General features: G+C 50.8%; 1 protein-coding gene across 3 annotated transcripts in view; it reads left to right on the top strand.

The window, feature by feature from the left end:
- The window catches only part of SLC26A9 (solute carrier family 26 member 9), a 27,955-nt gene extending 12,264 nt beyond the window's left edge, over nucleotides 1–15,691 (top strand). The window contains exons 6-21 of one of the 3 annotated variants that reach the window (XM_019649580.1): nucleotides 757–921; nucleotides 1,470–1,622; nucleotides 1,945–2,027; nucleotides 2,792–2,939; nucleotides 3,235–3,348; nucleotides 3,550–3,627; nucleotides 4,189–4,284; nucleotides 6,000–6,106; nucleotides 6,866–6,935; nucleotides 7,058–7,150; nucleotides 7,289–7,402; nucleotides 8,062–8,343; nucleotides 9,378–9,432; nucleotides 10,602–10,747; nucleotides 12,281–12,352; nucleotides 13,636–15,691. In XM_019649580.1, the coding sequence (XP_019505125.1) occupies nucleotides 757–921; nucleotides 1,470–1,622; nucleotides 1,945–2,027; nucleotides 2,792–2,939; nucleotides 3,235–3,348; nucleotides 3,550–3,627; nucleotides 4,189–4,284; nucleotides 6,000–6,106; nucleotides 6,866–6,935; nucleotides 7,058–7,150; nucleotides 7,289–7,402; nucleotides 8,062–8,343; nucleotides 9,378–9,432; nucleotides 10,602–10,747; nucleotides 12,281–12,352; nucleotides 13,636–13,683 (1,824 nt within the window). In that variant the 3' untranslated portion in view covers nucleotides 13,684–15,691. Of the gene's footprint in view, nucleotides 1–756; nucleotides 922–1,469; nucleotides 1,623–1,944; nucleotides 2,028–2,791; nucleotides 2,940–3,234; nucleotides 3,349–3,549; nucleotides 3,628–4,188; nucleotides 4,285–5,999; nucleotides 6,107–6,865; nucleotides 6,936–7,057; nucleotides 7,151–7,288; nucleotides 7,403–8,061; nucleotides 8,344–9,377; nucleotides 9,433–9,731; nucleotides 9,811–10,601; nucleotides 10,748–12,280; nucleotides 12,353–13,635 lie in introns of those variants that run through there. The other 2 variants (XM_019649582.1, XM_019649581.1) reach the window with 2 other exon arrangements.

Raw genomic sequence — 15,691 nt, 5'->3', positions numbered from 1 at the left:
AGGCATGAAAGAATGGTCCAAGCAGAGAAAATGCACCCCCAAATCACTGAGGCCTCAGAAAGTGTGAACTGACACGGAGGGGGGGGAAAAGTGTGAACTGACCAGGGATTGGCAAGGAGTTGGGGTGCTGGAAGGCAGAGGGCCTTTGGGGGAGGCTGGAAAGGTAGGCAGGAACCAGACAATGAAGTCTGAGGTCTGTCCCCTAAGCAGCGGCTTTGACCGGTTAAGGATTATTTGGACTACAGAGAAGATGAGAGGTGGGAGGTGGATTAGGAGGCAGAGAACCCATTGGAAGACTATGCAGAGGCCCAAAGCAAGACAGCTGAGGGCCTAGACCAGAATGGTAGCCATGGAGAGGGACATAGAGATGGGGTGGACTTGGGAAACATTGTACCAGGGCAAAATTAACTAGGCTTGGTGATAGATGGGCTGTGGGAGGTGAGGGAGGATGACTACCAAGGTTTTGGTTGGCCAATTGGGTGGATGGCAGTGTCATCCACTGAGAGAAGAAACACTAAGGGAGGAACAGTTTCATTTAGAGATGAGGAAACTGAAGCCAGAGAGTTGGAATAACAAAGAGGCCGGTGTCCTAAAGGGACCAAAAGTCTGCTGGCACACTAAAGGACAAGACAAGGTCACAAAGGACCCATTTACCTAGAGCTGCTGTTGCTCAGGGTTGCATGGAACTCCTGTCCCAGGTTTGGGTCAGACAGGTGTGGGAGCTGCTGACTCTCTTGGTCATCCCCACTCCCCCAGATGGGCCTGGGCTTCGTGCAGTTCGGATTTGTGGCCATCTACCTCTCTGAGTCCTTCATCCGGGGCTTCATGACAGCCGCTGGCCTGCAGATCCTGATCTCGGTGCTCAAATACATCTTCGGCCTGACCGTCCCCTCCTACACAGGCCCAGGGTCCATCGTCTTTGTGAGTCTGGGACCGTACTCCTGCCAATGGGAAGGGGCTGGCGCAGACGTAGGGCAGAGTTCACTGCTTTAAGAAGTTATGAGTTTCTCATCATGAGATGCTCTCAAGCAAGGGCTGGCGGATGTTTGGAGAGGCTTCTGAGGAGATTCGCACATTGGGAGGGAAGGTCAAACACAAGACCTTGAGGGTTCACTGAGGTTCTCTGTAGTTAATCCCTACAGAAAAGGAGATGTACACTCTCCACCAGTTCCATGTTCCCATGTCTGGGAGGGCCTTTTTTCAGTCTAGTCTCCATCACTCCTTTCATTTGAACTCTTTCTAGAGAAAGAGAAAGGGAATCAGCATTCCCATTGCAGCATGAGCTCCAGACATGACCTTTGGGAGAGGGTGGTGGAAGACGGTATGGAGGTCATGACCAGGAACTGGGTTCTGCTTTGGTGTGCCTCCATGAGCACGAATGACCTCCCTTTACTGGGTCAGACACCCACGGTGCGGGTGGCATGGGAAGAAGGGTGGGAGCCCATGAGCATAATGCTCTCTCCCCCCAGACCTTCATTGACATTTGCAAAAACCTCCCCCACACCAACATCGCCTCGCTCATCTTCGCCCTCATCAGTGGTGTGTTCCTGGTGCTGGTGAAGGAGCTCAATGCTCGGTACATGCACAAGATCCGCTTCCCCATCCCTACCGAGATGATTGTGGTAAGGACCTGCTTGTGGCTGGGTGTTGGGGGCCAGGCTAGAGAGGCCTTGAGAGGAGGAATCCAGCTTCAGTCAGAGCCAGGGAGCCCATACCCACCCTCACCCCCATTCCACTGCCAGGCAGCGGGACAGGAAGTCAGGAATGAATTCCTTCTAGCCCCCTGAAAATGACTCCCTTTCTTCCTGCCCCTCAAGGTGTTCCCTCTCAAGGAGGCAGGAAAGTCAGATTTGGGGTTCCCAGGGAAAAACGAGGTTTGGGAGAGACCCCAGCCCTGACCCCAACTTCAAGCCAATCCCCATTCTTCCTTTTGGGGTTTTGCAGGTGGTGGTGGCAACAGCTATCTCTGGGGGCTGTAAGATGCCCAAAAAGTATCACATGCAGATCGTGGGAGAGATCCAACATGGGTGAGTCTGGGGGCTGGGAGGCCTGGCGCCACCCCCAACACACTCCCCATCAAGGCTGGGCTCAGAGGCCAAGCTGAGAGGAGCTCTGTGAAAGTGCCTTATGAACCCTGACACTGATCAGCTGTGAATTACCACTGTTACTAATTATGGAGAAGAGTCACACAACCAGCCAATGCTGGCTGTTTGATGAACAGTGAGTCTTAACTGCCACACTCCCTGCCAAAAGGCTCATGTAGTGGGTGCCGTTAAAGCAACATCTCTCTTATCAGCCCTTGTTGGCTCCTTGCCCTGTTCTAATGCTTTGGCTCTTTTTATCCATGTGAACAGAAAGTATTAGGATGAACCAAATTCATTAAGCATTCGCTCTGTGCCAGGCACCACACTGGGCCCCGGGAGGGGACAGGCAAGGCTGTGCTCCAGAGTAGGAACAGGGGAGAAGGACGCTCACAGCACTGGGGGCTGGAGGGCTGTATACTGCTGAGCGTAAAGAGTCCAGGATCTGGGCATGAACAGATGAGATCCTGCCGCTTACTGTCTCTGTGACCTTGGACTAGCTAGGTCCTCTAAGCCTGTCTCCTGCTTTGTCAACGGGAGTGATGGCAGCTGCCCTACAGCATTGTACTCAGGATTCAGATTGGAAGGGTAATCCTGTGAGACCCTGGCACACGGTGGGGCCCTGCTGGTCCCTGGGGGTTGCTGAAGGACTCAGTATCCTCCCTCCTCTCACGCCCTTGGGCCCTGCCTCCTCTCTGGCTCCTTGGCAGGTTCCCTACTCCCGTGTTGCCTGTGGTTTCGCAGTGGAAGGACATGGTTGGCACAGCCTTCTCCCTGGCTATCGTGGGCTATGTCATTAATCTGGCTATGGGCCGGACCCTGGCCAGCAAGCATGGCTATGATGTGGATTCTAACCAGGTAGGTCTGGCCACCCCTGGCAGGGCTGAGCAGGACGGGCCAGGGCCTACAGAGGCCTGGCAGAGATATCTTGGGGCTCTGGACTGAGATGAGTAAGGCTGCGTACCAGTGGGGAGGGGGTCTCTAAACCTAAGAGCCGACCTCTGCTTCATTGGGAGTGTATGGCTTTATAGCAATAAGCCAGGTCCTAGGCCCAAGATCCAGTTGCATGGCCAACTAGGTTTGGCTCATACCGTGCCGCCCTACCCCCACACACACACACTCCCAGCATCCAATCCTGCCCCTGTCCCCACAGGAGATGATTGCCCTGGGCTGCAGCAACTTCTTTGGCTCCTTCTTTAAAATCCATGTCATATGCTGTGCTCTCTCTGTCACCCTGGCTGTGGATGGAGCTGGAGGAAAATCCCAGGTGAGCGCTGTGCCAGGGAAGCAGGTGTGGGGTGGGAGGGAAACAGAACAGTTGCCCCCAGAGAATCCCAGGCACCCACAAACCAGGCCAGCTGCTTCTCCAACCTTCCTCTCTCCTCCCGAGTCTCCACTCCACGAAATATGTCTATTGGAAAGGAATCAAGAGCAATGCTTTCTATTTTCAACTCTTTTTTCTGAATAGGTGGCGAGCCTGTGTGTATCTCTGGTGGTGATGATCACCATGCTGGTCCTGGGGTCCTATTTGTATCCTCTCCCCAAGGTAAGAGCCCAGCAGGAGAGCAGAGGCTGGTGAAAGTCAGTAAGCGCAACCCCTAAGAGTTGTGCAGTACTTTACAGATGACAAAGTACTGTCATTGTCGTACTTTGTCCTAATCACAATCTGTGAAGTAGACAACACAGGTTTACTCTCACCATTTTACAGGTGAGGGAAACTGAGGCTGCAAGAGTCTAAGTGATGTGCCCGTCTAAGTACAGCTCACAAGTTCAGGGCTGGACCCAGACTCCAGGAGCCTTCTGATCTCAGGGTCAATTCCCCAGTCTGTTGACAAGTGCCCAAGAGCACCAGCATAGGAAGGAGCTAGACATGGGCCATGTGGGGACAAGGGAAGAGAGAAAGGGCAAGGTGGGGTCAGGATGGGCCCCATGACTGTAGCACCTGCTCTCTCCAAGCCTAAGGCTGAGTGCAGAGGTTTGGGGGCTCTGCATGGGATGTGTTCTGGCACTCCAGCTCATCCTGCCAGGCTCCAGGGCCAGGTGTTTGTAGGAAGGACAGGATGAAGGGAACAACCCAGTGACAAAGAATAATCTTCTGCCTTCTCAGTCTGTGCTAGGAGCCCTGATAGCTGTCAACCTCAAGAACTCCCTCAAGCAACTCGCCGACCCCTATTACCTGTGGAGGAAGAGCAAGCTGGATTGTGTAGGTACTGGGCGGCCGCGGTACCCATCCGTGCCCTGCCCTTCCCCAAACCCACAGCCCTGTCAGTTCTCCCCATTGGGTGATCCCTCTGGTTCGCCGCTTCCTAATTCGCATAGCCAAGTACCAAGAGTTCAGGTTTTGGAGTGAGACACCTTGTGTTCAAATCCTAACTCAGCTGTTCGCAGGCTCTGTAGCCCATAGCCAGTCCTTTAACCTCTCTGAGTCTCAGCTTCCGCATCTGTAAAATGGATATTTTATACTCTCTGCCCCACCCCACTCCCGACCCCCCAGGGTTGCTTATGAGGAAGCAATGAGATAATATAAGTAAGGAGCACATTATCCAAATTGTATCTTGTGTTCAATAAAACTTAGCTATTACTATTTTTATGATTTATAGTCCCCCAAAAAGCAACAATAAATTGTTTAATAAAGAAACTTATAAAGTCAGCAGACCAGGGTCTTAAGCAAGTTACCAGACTTCTCCAGAGTTCCATTTCTTTATTGGTAATGAAGGTGACAGTCATACCTGCGTCACACACTGGTTCTGAGGATTAAAGGAGATCATAACGGGAAAGCACCATGTAACCAGAGAACACTCTGTAAACATGACTTATTGTTATGATTAGTCATATTCCCACCGCGTCGTCCACTGGACAATAGTAAGGAGGTTACCACATGTTGACGACATTGCATTGTGTCCACTTAAGCCCCACCATAACCTATGAGAGAGGACTTACTAACCTACTTTTGAGGTGATAAAACCAACGCTGAGAGAGGTAAATAACTTGTCAAAGGCCACAGAGGTAGGAAGCTGTACAATCAGGATTGGAACCTCAAGTGTTGGGCTCCGAACCTCTATCTAGGCTGTGCTGTCTCTTCGGGGAGGAGGCTCACCTGCATGGTATGTGAAGGAAATCCCTAAAGCCAGAGAAGTGAGTGGTCCATCTGGAGCCCCTCAGTGAGTGAGTGATGAGCATAAGCCCACTGATCAGCTTTTATCCCATCCCAATGATCCCCACCATGGCAATTAGTCCCTGATAGTCACATAGTGCTTTCGGTTCCCATCTGATCCTCACATTTCTCTATGGAATTGGGCAGATTTGTTTCCTTTAGAGAAATTTGGGGAACCCTCAAGGACCATAGGGAGCAACTATCAAAACTGAATCCAATCCTGCCCCCCACCCACCAGGCCCCAGGCCATCAGGCCAGGAAGCATTGTTGAGCCTATTGGACATGCACAGCTTACTGGTAGGCAGAGAAAGGAAACCATGTGTATTGATCACCCATTGGGTGCCTATCACTAGGCAAGGAACTTCACATTCCTTAACTCTTTAATCCTTTCATGAAGCAGGTATTATTATTCCTCCTTTGTGGATTAGGCAACTAAGGTTCACATAGCTAGGAAGTGAGAGAATGAAACTTGGAACTAAGGACTGACCCAAGTCATTTGCTGTTATCATTATGTCACGCTGCCTCCCTGTGTGCGCTGGGCTTGTCTATTAAAAACCAGACAAGATCAGGGAGCCACACTCAATCTAAGGGAAACGGGCAAATGTAACAAAAGCACAAAAACATAAAACAGTGCAAAGATGCCATGAAAATGGAAGGGTAGGTCTGGGCTGTGCTACCAGAGAATGGCCTTGGCTAATACAGGACAAGTTCCTGAAAGAGGCAGTTTTCTCCTCAAGCCTACTTTGGTATCTCTCTCCTCACAGTGCGTCTGGGTGGTGAGCTTCCTCTCCTCCTTCTTTCTGAGCCTGCCTTATGGTGTGGCAGTGGGTGTCGCCTTCTCCATCCTGGTTGTGGTCTTCCAGACCCAGTTGTAAGTAACAGCCCCTCCCCTCAAGACACAACAGGGGGGGCCCTGGGCCAGTCTTCCAAGGGCTCCCATGCCAAGGCCTGGCCCAGCCCACCACACCCTGCTGCCTCTGAGCCTGGCACTGGAGCTGCTGCCAGACCTGAAGAGAGCTCAACCTAGCCAGGACTGTGGGCACAGGCTGGGCTATCTAACTTCCCATATCCTGAAAACCCCAGAGGAAGCCATCATGGTCTTGGAGGGCTGGGGGTCCAGAGAAAGTAGGGGAAGAGCCGGTGGGTAAGGCTCAGTGTCTTTCCAAAGGCACTACCAGACCCCAGACCAAATGAGACCCCACCCCAGGGAAATGTGAGGCCAAAGGATAGATGCCATGTCCTTCTGTGTCTGTAAAAGATTAAGTAGAACAGGCCAGGGGGTTCAGGCCAGGGCAAGAAGGATGGTGAATCTTAGGGAAACCCTTCTTGAGAGCTCAGGACCACAAAGCGATGACTTCAGGGCCACGTAAGCTTGTCATCTTGTGCACCCCCACCCCTTCTCCCTACTGAGCCCCTCTGAGAACTATGTCAAGGGCTTGTCACTCCTCTAGTTATAGCCCAGCCACAGGCCACCAGGCATGCAGCTCTAAGCAGAAAGGCAAACACAAGCCTGAGGGTGAGGAAGAGACCCTCTCCTGCCCTTCCTCTGCTCCAGCCCACAACCTAGCATCCCTCCAGGTTCATCTGATACTAGCATTAACTTATGTTTTTCATTTTCTTCTTCATTTAGTCGAAATGGCTACGCTTTGGTTCAGGTCAAGGACACGGACATGTATGTGAATCCCAAGACCTACAATAGGGTAGGTAATCCAAGTTTATAACCTCCCTCTTTTGCCCTGCCCTCACCTCAAATAAAAGAGGGTTAAAAAAAAAAAGCTAATAAAGACATTTCTGCTACCTGAGCTCAGTCTCCCTGTCACAGGTCCAGGAAATCCAGGGGATTAAGATCGTCACTTACTGCTCACCTCTCTACTTTGCAAATTCGGAGATCTTCAGGCAAAAGGTCATTGCCAAGGTAAAGCTCAGTCCTCTGGTGACCAGGGGGGCTTGCCAGAAAGTATCCAGAAGATGGAAGAAAGAAGGCTGGGAGCCAAGGGCAGGCTGCCTCCAGTGAGGGTAGAGGCCAAGCCTGCTGTTGGCTCTCTCCTTACAGACGGGTGTGGACCCCCAGAAAGTATTGCTGGCCAAGCAAAAATACCTCAAGAAACAGGAGAAGGGGAAACTGATGCCCACGCAACAGAGGAAGTCTCTATTTATGAAAACCAAGGTGAACTGAGGCTAGGGATAGCCAATGCCCTCTCTTTTGCCCTCTCTAATCTTGGCCCCTGGTGCCCCACCTCCCAGCACCCTTCAAGGCAAAGAGAGAAGTCTCTGTGGCCATTATCTGGTGGCCACTGAGCATTCTTATCTTTGATGAGGGGATGCCAGCTCTGGGGTAACCACTGAACTCCCATGCCCCCCCTCCACTCCCATTCTCTGGCTAAGATACGATATGGCCTGTGGACTTATGACTAACCCCAGAAGGGGAGGAGCAGTAAATTTTCTGGGGTACCCAGCCAACCCAGAGCACCAAGGTAGAGTTGGGTTTAGGAGTTCTGGGGAGAAGCAGGCAGGCATGGACAAATGCAAGAAGAAACTCAACTGTTTCCAAAGGGACTTTGCCCCAGAGCAGAGCAGGCTGTGGCTTCAGTGCCTCTCTTAGAAGGGACCTCCAACTTCGTCTGGGTTATGAGAGACCAAACTGCCGGACCTGCATAAGGAAGGGGTTTTGAGGGATTCCTCTTCCATGGGGATTTTGGGCTTGTGGTCACCATGACCAAGTTCAGTGATTCCCCTCTACCTACATGTTCCTTGCCCCTGCTTCAGCCACAGCAAAGTCTGATTCAGTTTGCTGATCCCTGACTACCCCCCACCCCCACTCTCTAGACTGTCTCACTGCAGGAGCTCCAGGAGGACTTTGAGAACCCCTCCCCAACCGACCCCAACAACAACCAGACACCTGCTAATGGCGCCAGTGTATCCTACATCACCTTCAGCCCTGACAGCCCCCCAGCTGCCCACCGTGAGCCGCCCGCCTCTGCTGAGGCCCCCAGTGAGCCCACTGACATGCTAGCCAGCGTCCCGCCCTTCGTCACCTTCCACACCCTCATCCTCGACATGAGTGGGGTCAGCTTTGTGGACTTGATGGGCATCAAAGCCCTGGCCAAGGTGAGGCCCTTAGGCAGAGAGAGCGCTTCACCCCTGCTCTCCCACACTCCCTTTCCCTGGAGTGTTCATTCTGACGAACTTAGGGAGAACGTGTGCCAAAGAGACTTGAGGCCCCTAAGGATCCCTTTCCCCCAGACATGACCAGCACAGGATGCTCTCTGTAGAGCAGGCTCAGGCAGCATCAGACAACGAATGGCTGAGGAGGGAGATCAGAGGTCCAGGCCCCGCTATTCCACCCTGCCTTAGCAACCCTCTCCAGCAGAGACCATCCCAAGTTCCTTCTCAGGACACCAGGAACCCACCCCAGAGTCCTCTGAGTAGAGTCCAGCTTGGCCCTAGTTCATGGTCCGCTGCTCCTTCCCACACTCACCCAGATACTCTAGCACCAGCTGGTTCCAACCAGCCAAGGAGAGAAAAAATAATGCGCGTGCCCCACATCCTCACAGGCAGCCCACGGGGCACCTTGAATAAATGTATTTCTCTGACAACTTTTCACCAGTCACTTCCAATAGCTAAGTCAGCCAACCTCAGAGCTGGCTCAAATCGAGAAGAGCTGAGGGGAGCAGAGCAGAAGAGCTGACCAGGTGCGCAGAAAGCTCCAACCCTAGTGGGGGGGCTCGACCTGTTTTCTGGCCTGGACCCAGAGTTGAGGAGGGTCTTGGATGAAGCCCTATCCTTTCTGCGCCTCGGGCCTCCCCTGCAGCTTCTGCCTGAAGCTACAGTCACAAAAGAGGTGGAGCCTGGGAATCTAAGCTACTGAAAAAAACCATCTGGCCCCATCAGAAGAGGCCATGGTGACTTTAAGTGCCCGCCTCCTTGGCAAAGCCCTACTTCCTCCCTTCTTTCCAGAGGAGGCGTCAGCCAACACTCCAGTGAGAAGTGGTGTACTTTGCTGCTATTTTTATCTTTGGCTGCCAGGGCTCTTGGGGTTGCTTATTTGTTTGGCTTCCCCTCTGAAGTGCATTTTGTGAATCACTTTTAAGACCCACTCAGAACATTCCTTTCCTTTTGCTTCCCTACCCCAACACTTCTAGCTGAGCTCCACCTATGGGAAGATCGGTGTGAAGGTCTTCTTGGTGAACATTCATGGTACGTGAAGGAAGACATTTAGGGGACTGAAAGGCTGGCAAGGGGGTGGGGTAGAAACAGGTTGGGGGGATGCTGAACAGTGAAGGGGGTGGAAATGAGAGCACCCATATATTTCCCCAAACTACTGCCTGCTCTTAAGAGAAGGCAAGTGAGAAGAGACTGGCCAGATTGTATAAACATGCCAGGGGTCTCAATTGCAGAATGGGAGATCATGGTGTTAAAAAAAGACAAGTAGGATTCTAATTTACCCCACCACTAATTTGCCATGTATCCTTGGCCAAGTCACTTTATCTGTCTAGGGATCAATTGCCACCTATGTAAAATGAGGATGTTGACTAGATGAATGTGGGGATCTTCTCCAAGTCTGAAAGTCCGTGAGTAAGCATAAAACACATACATACCATAACTACCCAAAGAACACACAGATATGCAGTTTTACGTGCACACAATCTCCAAAGGGAACATATACACAAATCCAAAGAGATGTCCACATAGCACTGGACTTTCACACCATTAGCACATATGCAGCGTGCAGGGATGTGCACGCACAGACACACAAGAGAATGTGAAAGAGCATATACTTACACACCCCACTTCCCACCGAGGGTCAGAGCCCTTCCAGCGGGCCTGCCCCACTTCAGAACTGGCCTGAGCACATCCCAGGCTTGGTGGAGGCCCCGCTTGGGGAGAGAATCTGCAGTGGCAATGACGTGCTGTGCATGGGCTCCAGAGTTAGAATCAGAGGTTTCCTCCCACCCTGACTGACACTCCTCAGGAAATCAGCTCTACAATTTGGTAGGAGTGGGCTAGGCTGCACACTGGAAGTATCAGGAAAGGTCTGGGTAAACAAAAGGAAGGATGGACCCTCAGGAGATAGAACTGGCAGCCCCTCCTCCTGGAAGTTGTAGCCTTTCCTTCTCAAATCGCCACAAAATACCTACCTACTCTCTGAACCAAATGGCTTCCTCCTGGCTTGGGTTGAAGGTTCAATTCGGCATCCGCAAGCTCATGTTGCCCTCTGCTGTCCAGAATTGATATTGCAAAGCCAATCCACAGCCCTCACATACCTTCAGACCTCTCTCTCCTTCCCTCTCACCATCCTCCCCCACCCCAAGCTCTAATCCACAAAGGCTGTCCTCTTTCTGAAGGTGGTCTTTTCCTCCTTTCAGCCCAGGTGTACAATGACATTAGCCATGGAGGCGTCTTTGAAGATGGGTGTCTACAGCGCAGCCATGTCTTTCCCAGCATACATGACGCAGTCCTCTTTGCCCAGGCAAATGCCAGAGAAGTGGCCCCAGGACACGGCTTCCAAGGGGTAAGGTCCAGACACCTGGGGAATCCTAGGCCCGAGGGCATTGAAATAGCAGAATCGGGACATTAGAAAGAACACAGAAGTTCTGGGTTCCAAACCAATTCTGAATCTGTTTCCTTACCTATAGATTGGGTACCCTAAACTAACATTACCTACCTCACAGGGTTTTTCTTTTGTTTTTGTCTTAGGAATAATTAATAGTTATCTTTTATGTCACTTGAAAGCACTTTGTATATTATAAAATATTTTATTAATATTAATGTCCAGGTCACACAAACCCCAAAACGTATTAGGTTACGCCTGGTATTGCGACACTGCTCACCCCTTCTCCTTCACTCTTCCTGGAAGAGACTTTGGGGGCGGGAGGGGAGTAAACCGGTACATTTTATTTTTTTTTTTCTGTTCCTCCTTTTTTTTTTTATTGTTAGTTTCAGGTGTACAGAACAATGCAATAGTTATCCTTTTCACCCTCACAAAGTAACAGCCCCCCTCCCCCCATGTACTGCCCTCCCACCCCCAGTACATTTTAATTTAGCAGAGCTTGGAGGTTTCAGGCTGGTGATAAATGAAGAGGCTAGATCGGAGTTTTGTCTCAGTTTCTTGACACTTAATTTACTAGCTCAGTAAGAGGTATGCAAATGAACTACAAATAGCACTGCCTAGGACTCCAGAAAGCTGAAGAGGCAGAAAAAGCCCAGCCCGCTGAGGTCCCTGCCCAGGCCTCCCCACCACCTCCAGGCCTCCCTCTCAGCTAAGCCCCTGCCCTTGTCCTCCCAAGACTTCATGTCCCAGCCCTTGCTTTTTAAAACCCTCCGCTGTCCCCGGTGAGTCATGGAAAGGCTTTTCTGGCCCTAGAGCAACCATTTGCTCTTTGCTTTAAGAGACCGGTGAAGGTGAAGCCATCTGTTCTAAGTGATGAAAGACTGCCCAGGAACACATGGGACCTTGACTCCCACCCTCAATATGTAGAGGGAAACTGTGGGCACCATGGGCTTTCTGGCTTCACAAACCTTGTCCACACAGAAAAAGAGGGGGATTTGGGAAGAACCCTTATCATTTGTCATTGCACAAATAATGTCCAGTATTATAGTTTATATATTTGAAATAATTTATATCATATATCATATATTTACCTATTACAGAATATATGCATATATATAAATAGACACACACACACCCTTTTTGAACAGCATAGTAAGGTAGAAAGCCAGCAGAGCGAGTTTGATTATCCTCCTTCTACAAATGAGGAGACAGAGGGAAATGGATTCCTGAGGCCAGGCAGATAGCCTTTGTCCTTGTAAGCTAGGTAAACCTTCCCTGCCTCTAAAATGCCCACAGAGGGCAGACCCTGATGCACACCTGTCAGGTATAAGGGGGAAGACCACAGTGGTGCTCTAGTTTGTGAAGCAGGCGAGGGAAGAGGCGGGAAGGCAGTTAATGCCTCAGAAAACATGGTGCCCACCAGGAGCCTGCCATTTGCTCCAGACTTTGTTGTTCAGTCACGGAGCTCATTCTGTACTGGTTTCCCCCCTCCAGGCTCCAGTGGACCCTGAACTCTCCTTGTATGATTTGGAGGAAGAGAGCCCCACCTACTGGGACTTGGAGCAGGTAAGCTGAAAGGCAGGGTGGCGGATATGAAAAGGGGAAAGGAAGAGACCCTCTCAACTCCAAGATTTCGCTGGGGCTCTCTCACCTCCAGGCCAGAAGAGTCACCTTGACGGCGACAACACGTGTCTTTCTCGCCTTTCTTTTAATAGCAGATCTTAATTCTTCTCACTCACTGAAAGGCATCACGAGGGAAGGGAGAGACACTGGACCAAGTCCTACAGAAAGAATATCTATTCTTAACTCTCCAACACATCAACCACGTGATCCTGAGCAAGCCATATAACACCACCGGCCCCGAGTTTTTATCATTGCGAAATAAGGGAAATATGGGTAATATCTGTCCCATCTGTCTCACAAAATTAGCAGGACATTCATTTGTGCTTTCATTAATTCAACAGGTATTTATGGATTGTCTACTGCTTGCCTCTACAGTTGCACAGTGGGCATACAGCTATGAACAAAACAAAGACCCCTGCCCTTAGGAAACTTACAGTCTGGTAGGGTCAGATGAACTCTAGGGATGCAAATTCTAGCAGAACAAATATTATTGCATGTGGACAGGCCTGAAGAGCTGAAAGCTATGCAGATGGGAGGGGTTAGTAGCCCCATAGGGCCCTGTGGTCCTGACATGAAAAGTAGCACTACCCCAATGCCCTGAATTAAAAGAAACCAGATAGAAATAACATCTCATTTTGTGCCTCTTCCCATTCTTTGTGGGCTTGAGTTCCATGGTCCTCTGAGCACACCTCTGGGAGTGTTAATGGCATGCGGGAGACGTTAGAAAATACAGCTGGAGACACAAAGATTTGGCAGACTGAGTTCTGGGCCCCCATGGAATCTCCAGTATATTCCAAAATCCCTGGCAGGACCCAAATAGTTTATCAGAGCCAGGAGGGGCTTGACAGCTTGTCTGATCTCATTTTACCTAGTGAAGAAAATGAAGCTACAAAGGGCGAGGGACATGTGAGAGGTCACAGCACACAAGAGGAAACTCCAAATCGGATTCCAAGCATCTTCTCCTGTCGCCTCTGGGCCAGTCACCTCTTAGGTTGACCCTGCCTCTCTTCTGTTCTCAAACACACACACACACTCACACACACACACACAGACATACACACATGCACACACACAGACATACACACACACACACAGACATACACACACACACACACTCACAATACCTCTTTCTAGCCAAGGTCCATAGGGTCACCTCTTGGTCACAGCCATTCTGAACCCAACAGGTCTAACGCTATTGCTTCCACTCCCCTTTCCTTCTCCCACAGGAGATGTTTGGGAGTATGTTTCGCGCAGAGACTCTGACCGCCCTGTGAGGGCCCAGCGGTTCCCACGCTGCCCAGAGGGCCTGGCACCTGGGACTTCTTGAAGGATGCGCCTGGGATCACGGCGGGTGGCGGGCAGAGGAGAACACCTCCACCAGGACTTCTGTTCCTCTCTCTCCACTTCTTCCTCCTCTCTCGTTCCCCTGCCTCCCTCGTGGCATCTCTAGAGCAAGCCAATCTCAGCAGCAGGGAGGGCCACCTCTTCATCCTTCCGCTGACCCTCAGGACTCTGGCCAGCAATGAGCAAGCCTCCTGCTCACGCCACTGTACCCATCCCTGCCCTGTCTGTGGCAGCTGACGGGAGTCCCTAACTGCCGGACTTGAAGCATGAGCCACTAACAGAAGAGGAAGTATGACTGCTGACCTAGAGTGCAAGCTTTGAGAGTGTCCTTGGGCTTGCATGACTTAGTGTCAGATGATGTCACGCTGTCACAAGACACAGGGATGGACTTGCTTAAGACTCTGTGGCTTGCCCCCTCCAGCTGTCAACTCTGTTCCTGGCAGCTCTACACCTCTGGGACCATGTGCTTCCTATAACCCAAGAATCTCTGTCTTGTTTACTGCGACCCCTTCCTCCTCATCTCCAGGCTGCTGGGACCTCCATCCTATTCAGCACATCAGACTCAAGACTGGGGAGTAGCCAGGGCCCTCAAGGTCACCAAAGCTACCTCCCCAGAGGCAGTCCACCAAGGTAGCTGCCCCAGCCTCCTGAAACATTGTCACTCCCGCTGCCCTCAGGGGCTGCTCCCTTCCAGTAGAGATGTAGAAACCCAAAAGGGAAAGGAGGATTCTGCCAGCCTAGCAACAGGTACTAATTATTCTGCATAAAAGCTTTTGGGAATCCCTCTTTGTACTGGGGACTTGGAGGAGGGGAGGGTGCTAATGCCAACTTATAGCAAATTGGTAGGACCTGGGTCCTAACAGTCCCCCTGACGTCAGAGCCCATCAGGGAAAGGCCTCCCCAAGGTGGGAAATCTGCCTTGTCCTCTTTACTTGGCAATTAATTTAACTCTCAGTTATCAGCTTGGGGACTGAATCCTTCAGCCAGGAAACGGAAGAAACCCCCCAAGGACCAGCTGCATCTCCCGACTAGTTGCCTAACATGGAGAAGGGCTGACCCAAATTGGGTCTTCCTCCATAGGGATTCCTTAACGAACTCAGGACCTGAGGCCACCTCCTTCTAGGAAAGATGAGAAGAGGGGTTAAATTCTCTATGTATATAAGGAGGTAATTAGAGGCCCCCCCACTGTGACTTGAAAATAAATAGGTTCCATGTGCAAACACTTGGGAAAATTCCCATGAACATGCACAGAAAACCTTTTGGCCTCTCGCCACCGCTTCTTCCAAGCTCCTTCAGCTTCATGACCCCTACCCAACAGGTTGGGCTGGCCCAGCCTAGAAAAATGTCCTAAATCCTAACTTCAGCCTGACCTGCATTGTGTGCCTGTGTATTAAGTGAGCTGTTCAGCTAGCAAGTCTTCTTAGAATTAAAGGAGAGGGTGCTGGCAAAGAGCCAACAGATTCTTGGCCTAAGAGCATGGTTCTCTGTGAATTCATTGTGCCATCTGTCTGCCAATGGAACTCAAAACTTGGAAGGTTGAAGACAACGTTATCTGGGATTCACCATGCCCAGCACCCAAAGTGCCAAATTCCAGGAGGACAAGACCTTAGCCAATGTCAACTCACTCTCCCCTACTCTACCTCCTTCAAAGTCTAGCTCAGGCCTAGCAGGTGGGGAAAGGTCACAAAGCCTCAGGACATCCCAAGTTAAAAGGATCCTTTTGAACCAAGTATCTAGATCCCTTTAGGAATTAATAAAGTCACTATTAACTTCCAAGGCAGCCCCAGGCCTAAATGGGATTGCTGACTCACAATGGCCTATATTTGGGGCTTAAGTAGGGATCCTGCAACATGTCCAAGGTTATATGAGGTCTGACAACTAAGTTAGCAAACTTGTTGCAACAATGATATCAGAGGGGTTATTCATTATGAATTTGTA

Source organism: Hipposideros armiger, unplaced genomic scaffold, assembly GCF_001890085.2.
Source record: "Hipposideros armiger isolate ML-2016 unplaced genomic scaffold, ASM189008v1 scaffold_134, whole genome shotgun sequence".
Classification (NCBI taxonomy): Eukaryota; Metazoa; Chordata; class Mammalia; order Chiroptera; family Hipposideridae; genus Hipposideros; species Hipposideros armiger.
Note: the sequence above shows the minus strand (reverse complement) of the source record. Positions and strands in the feature narration are given on the sequence as shown.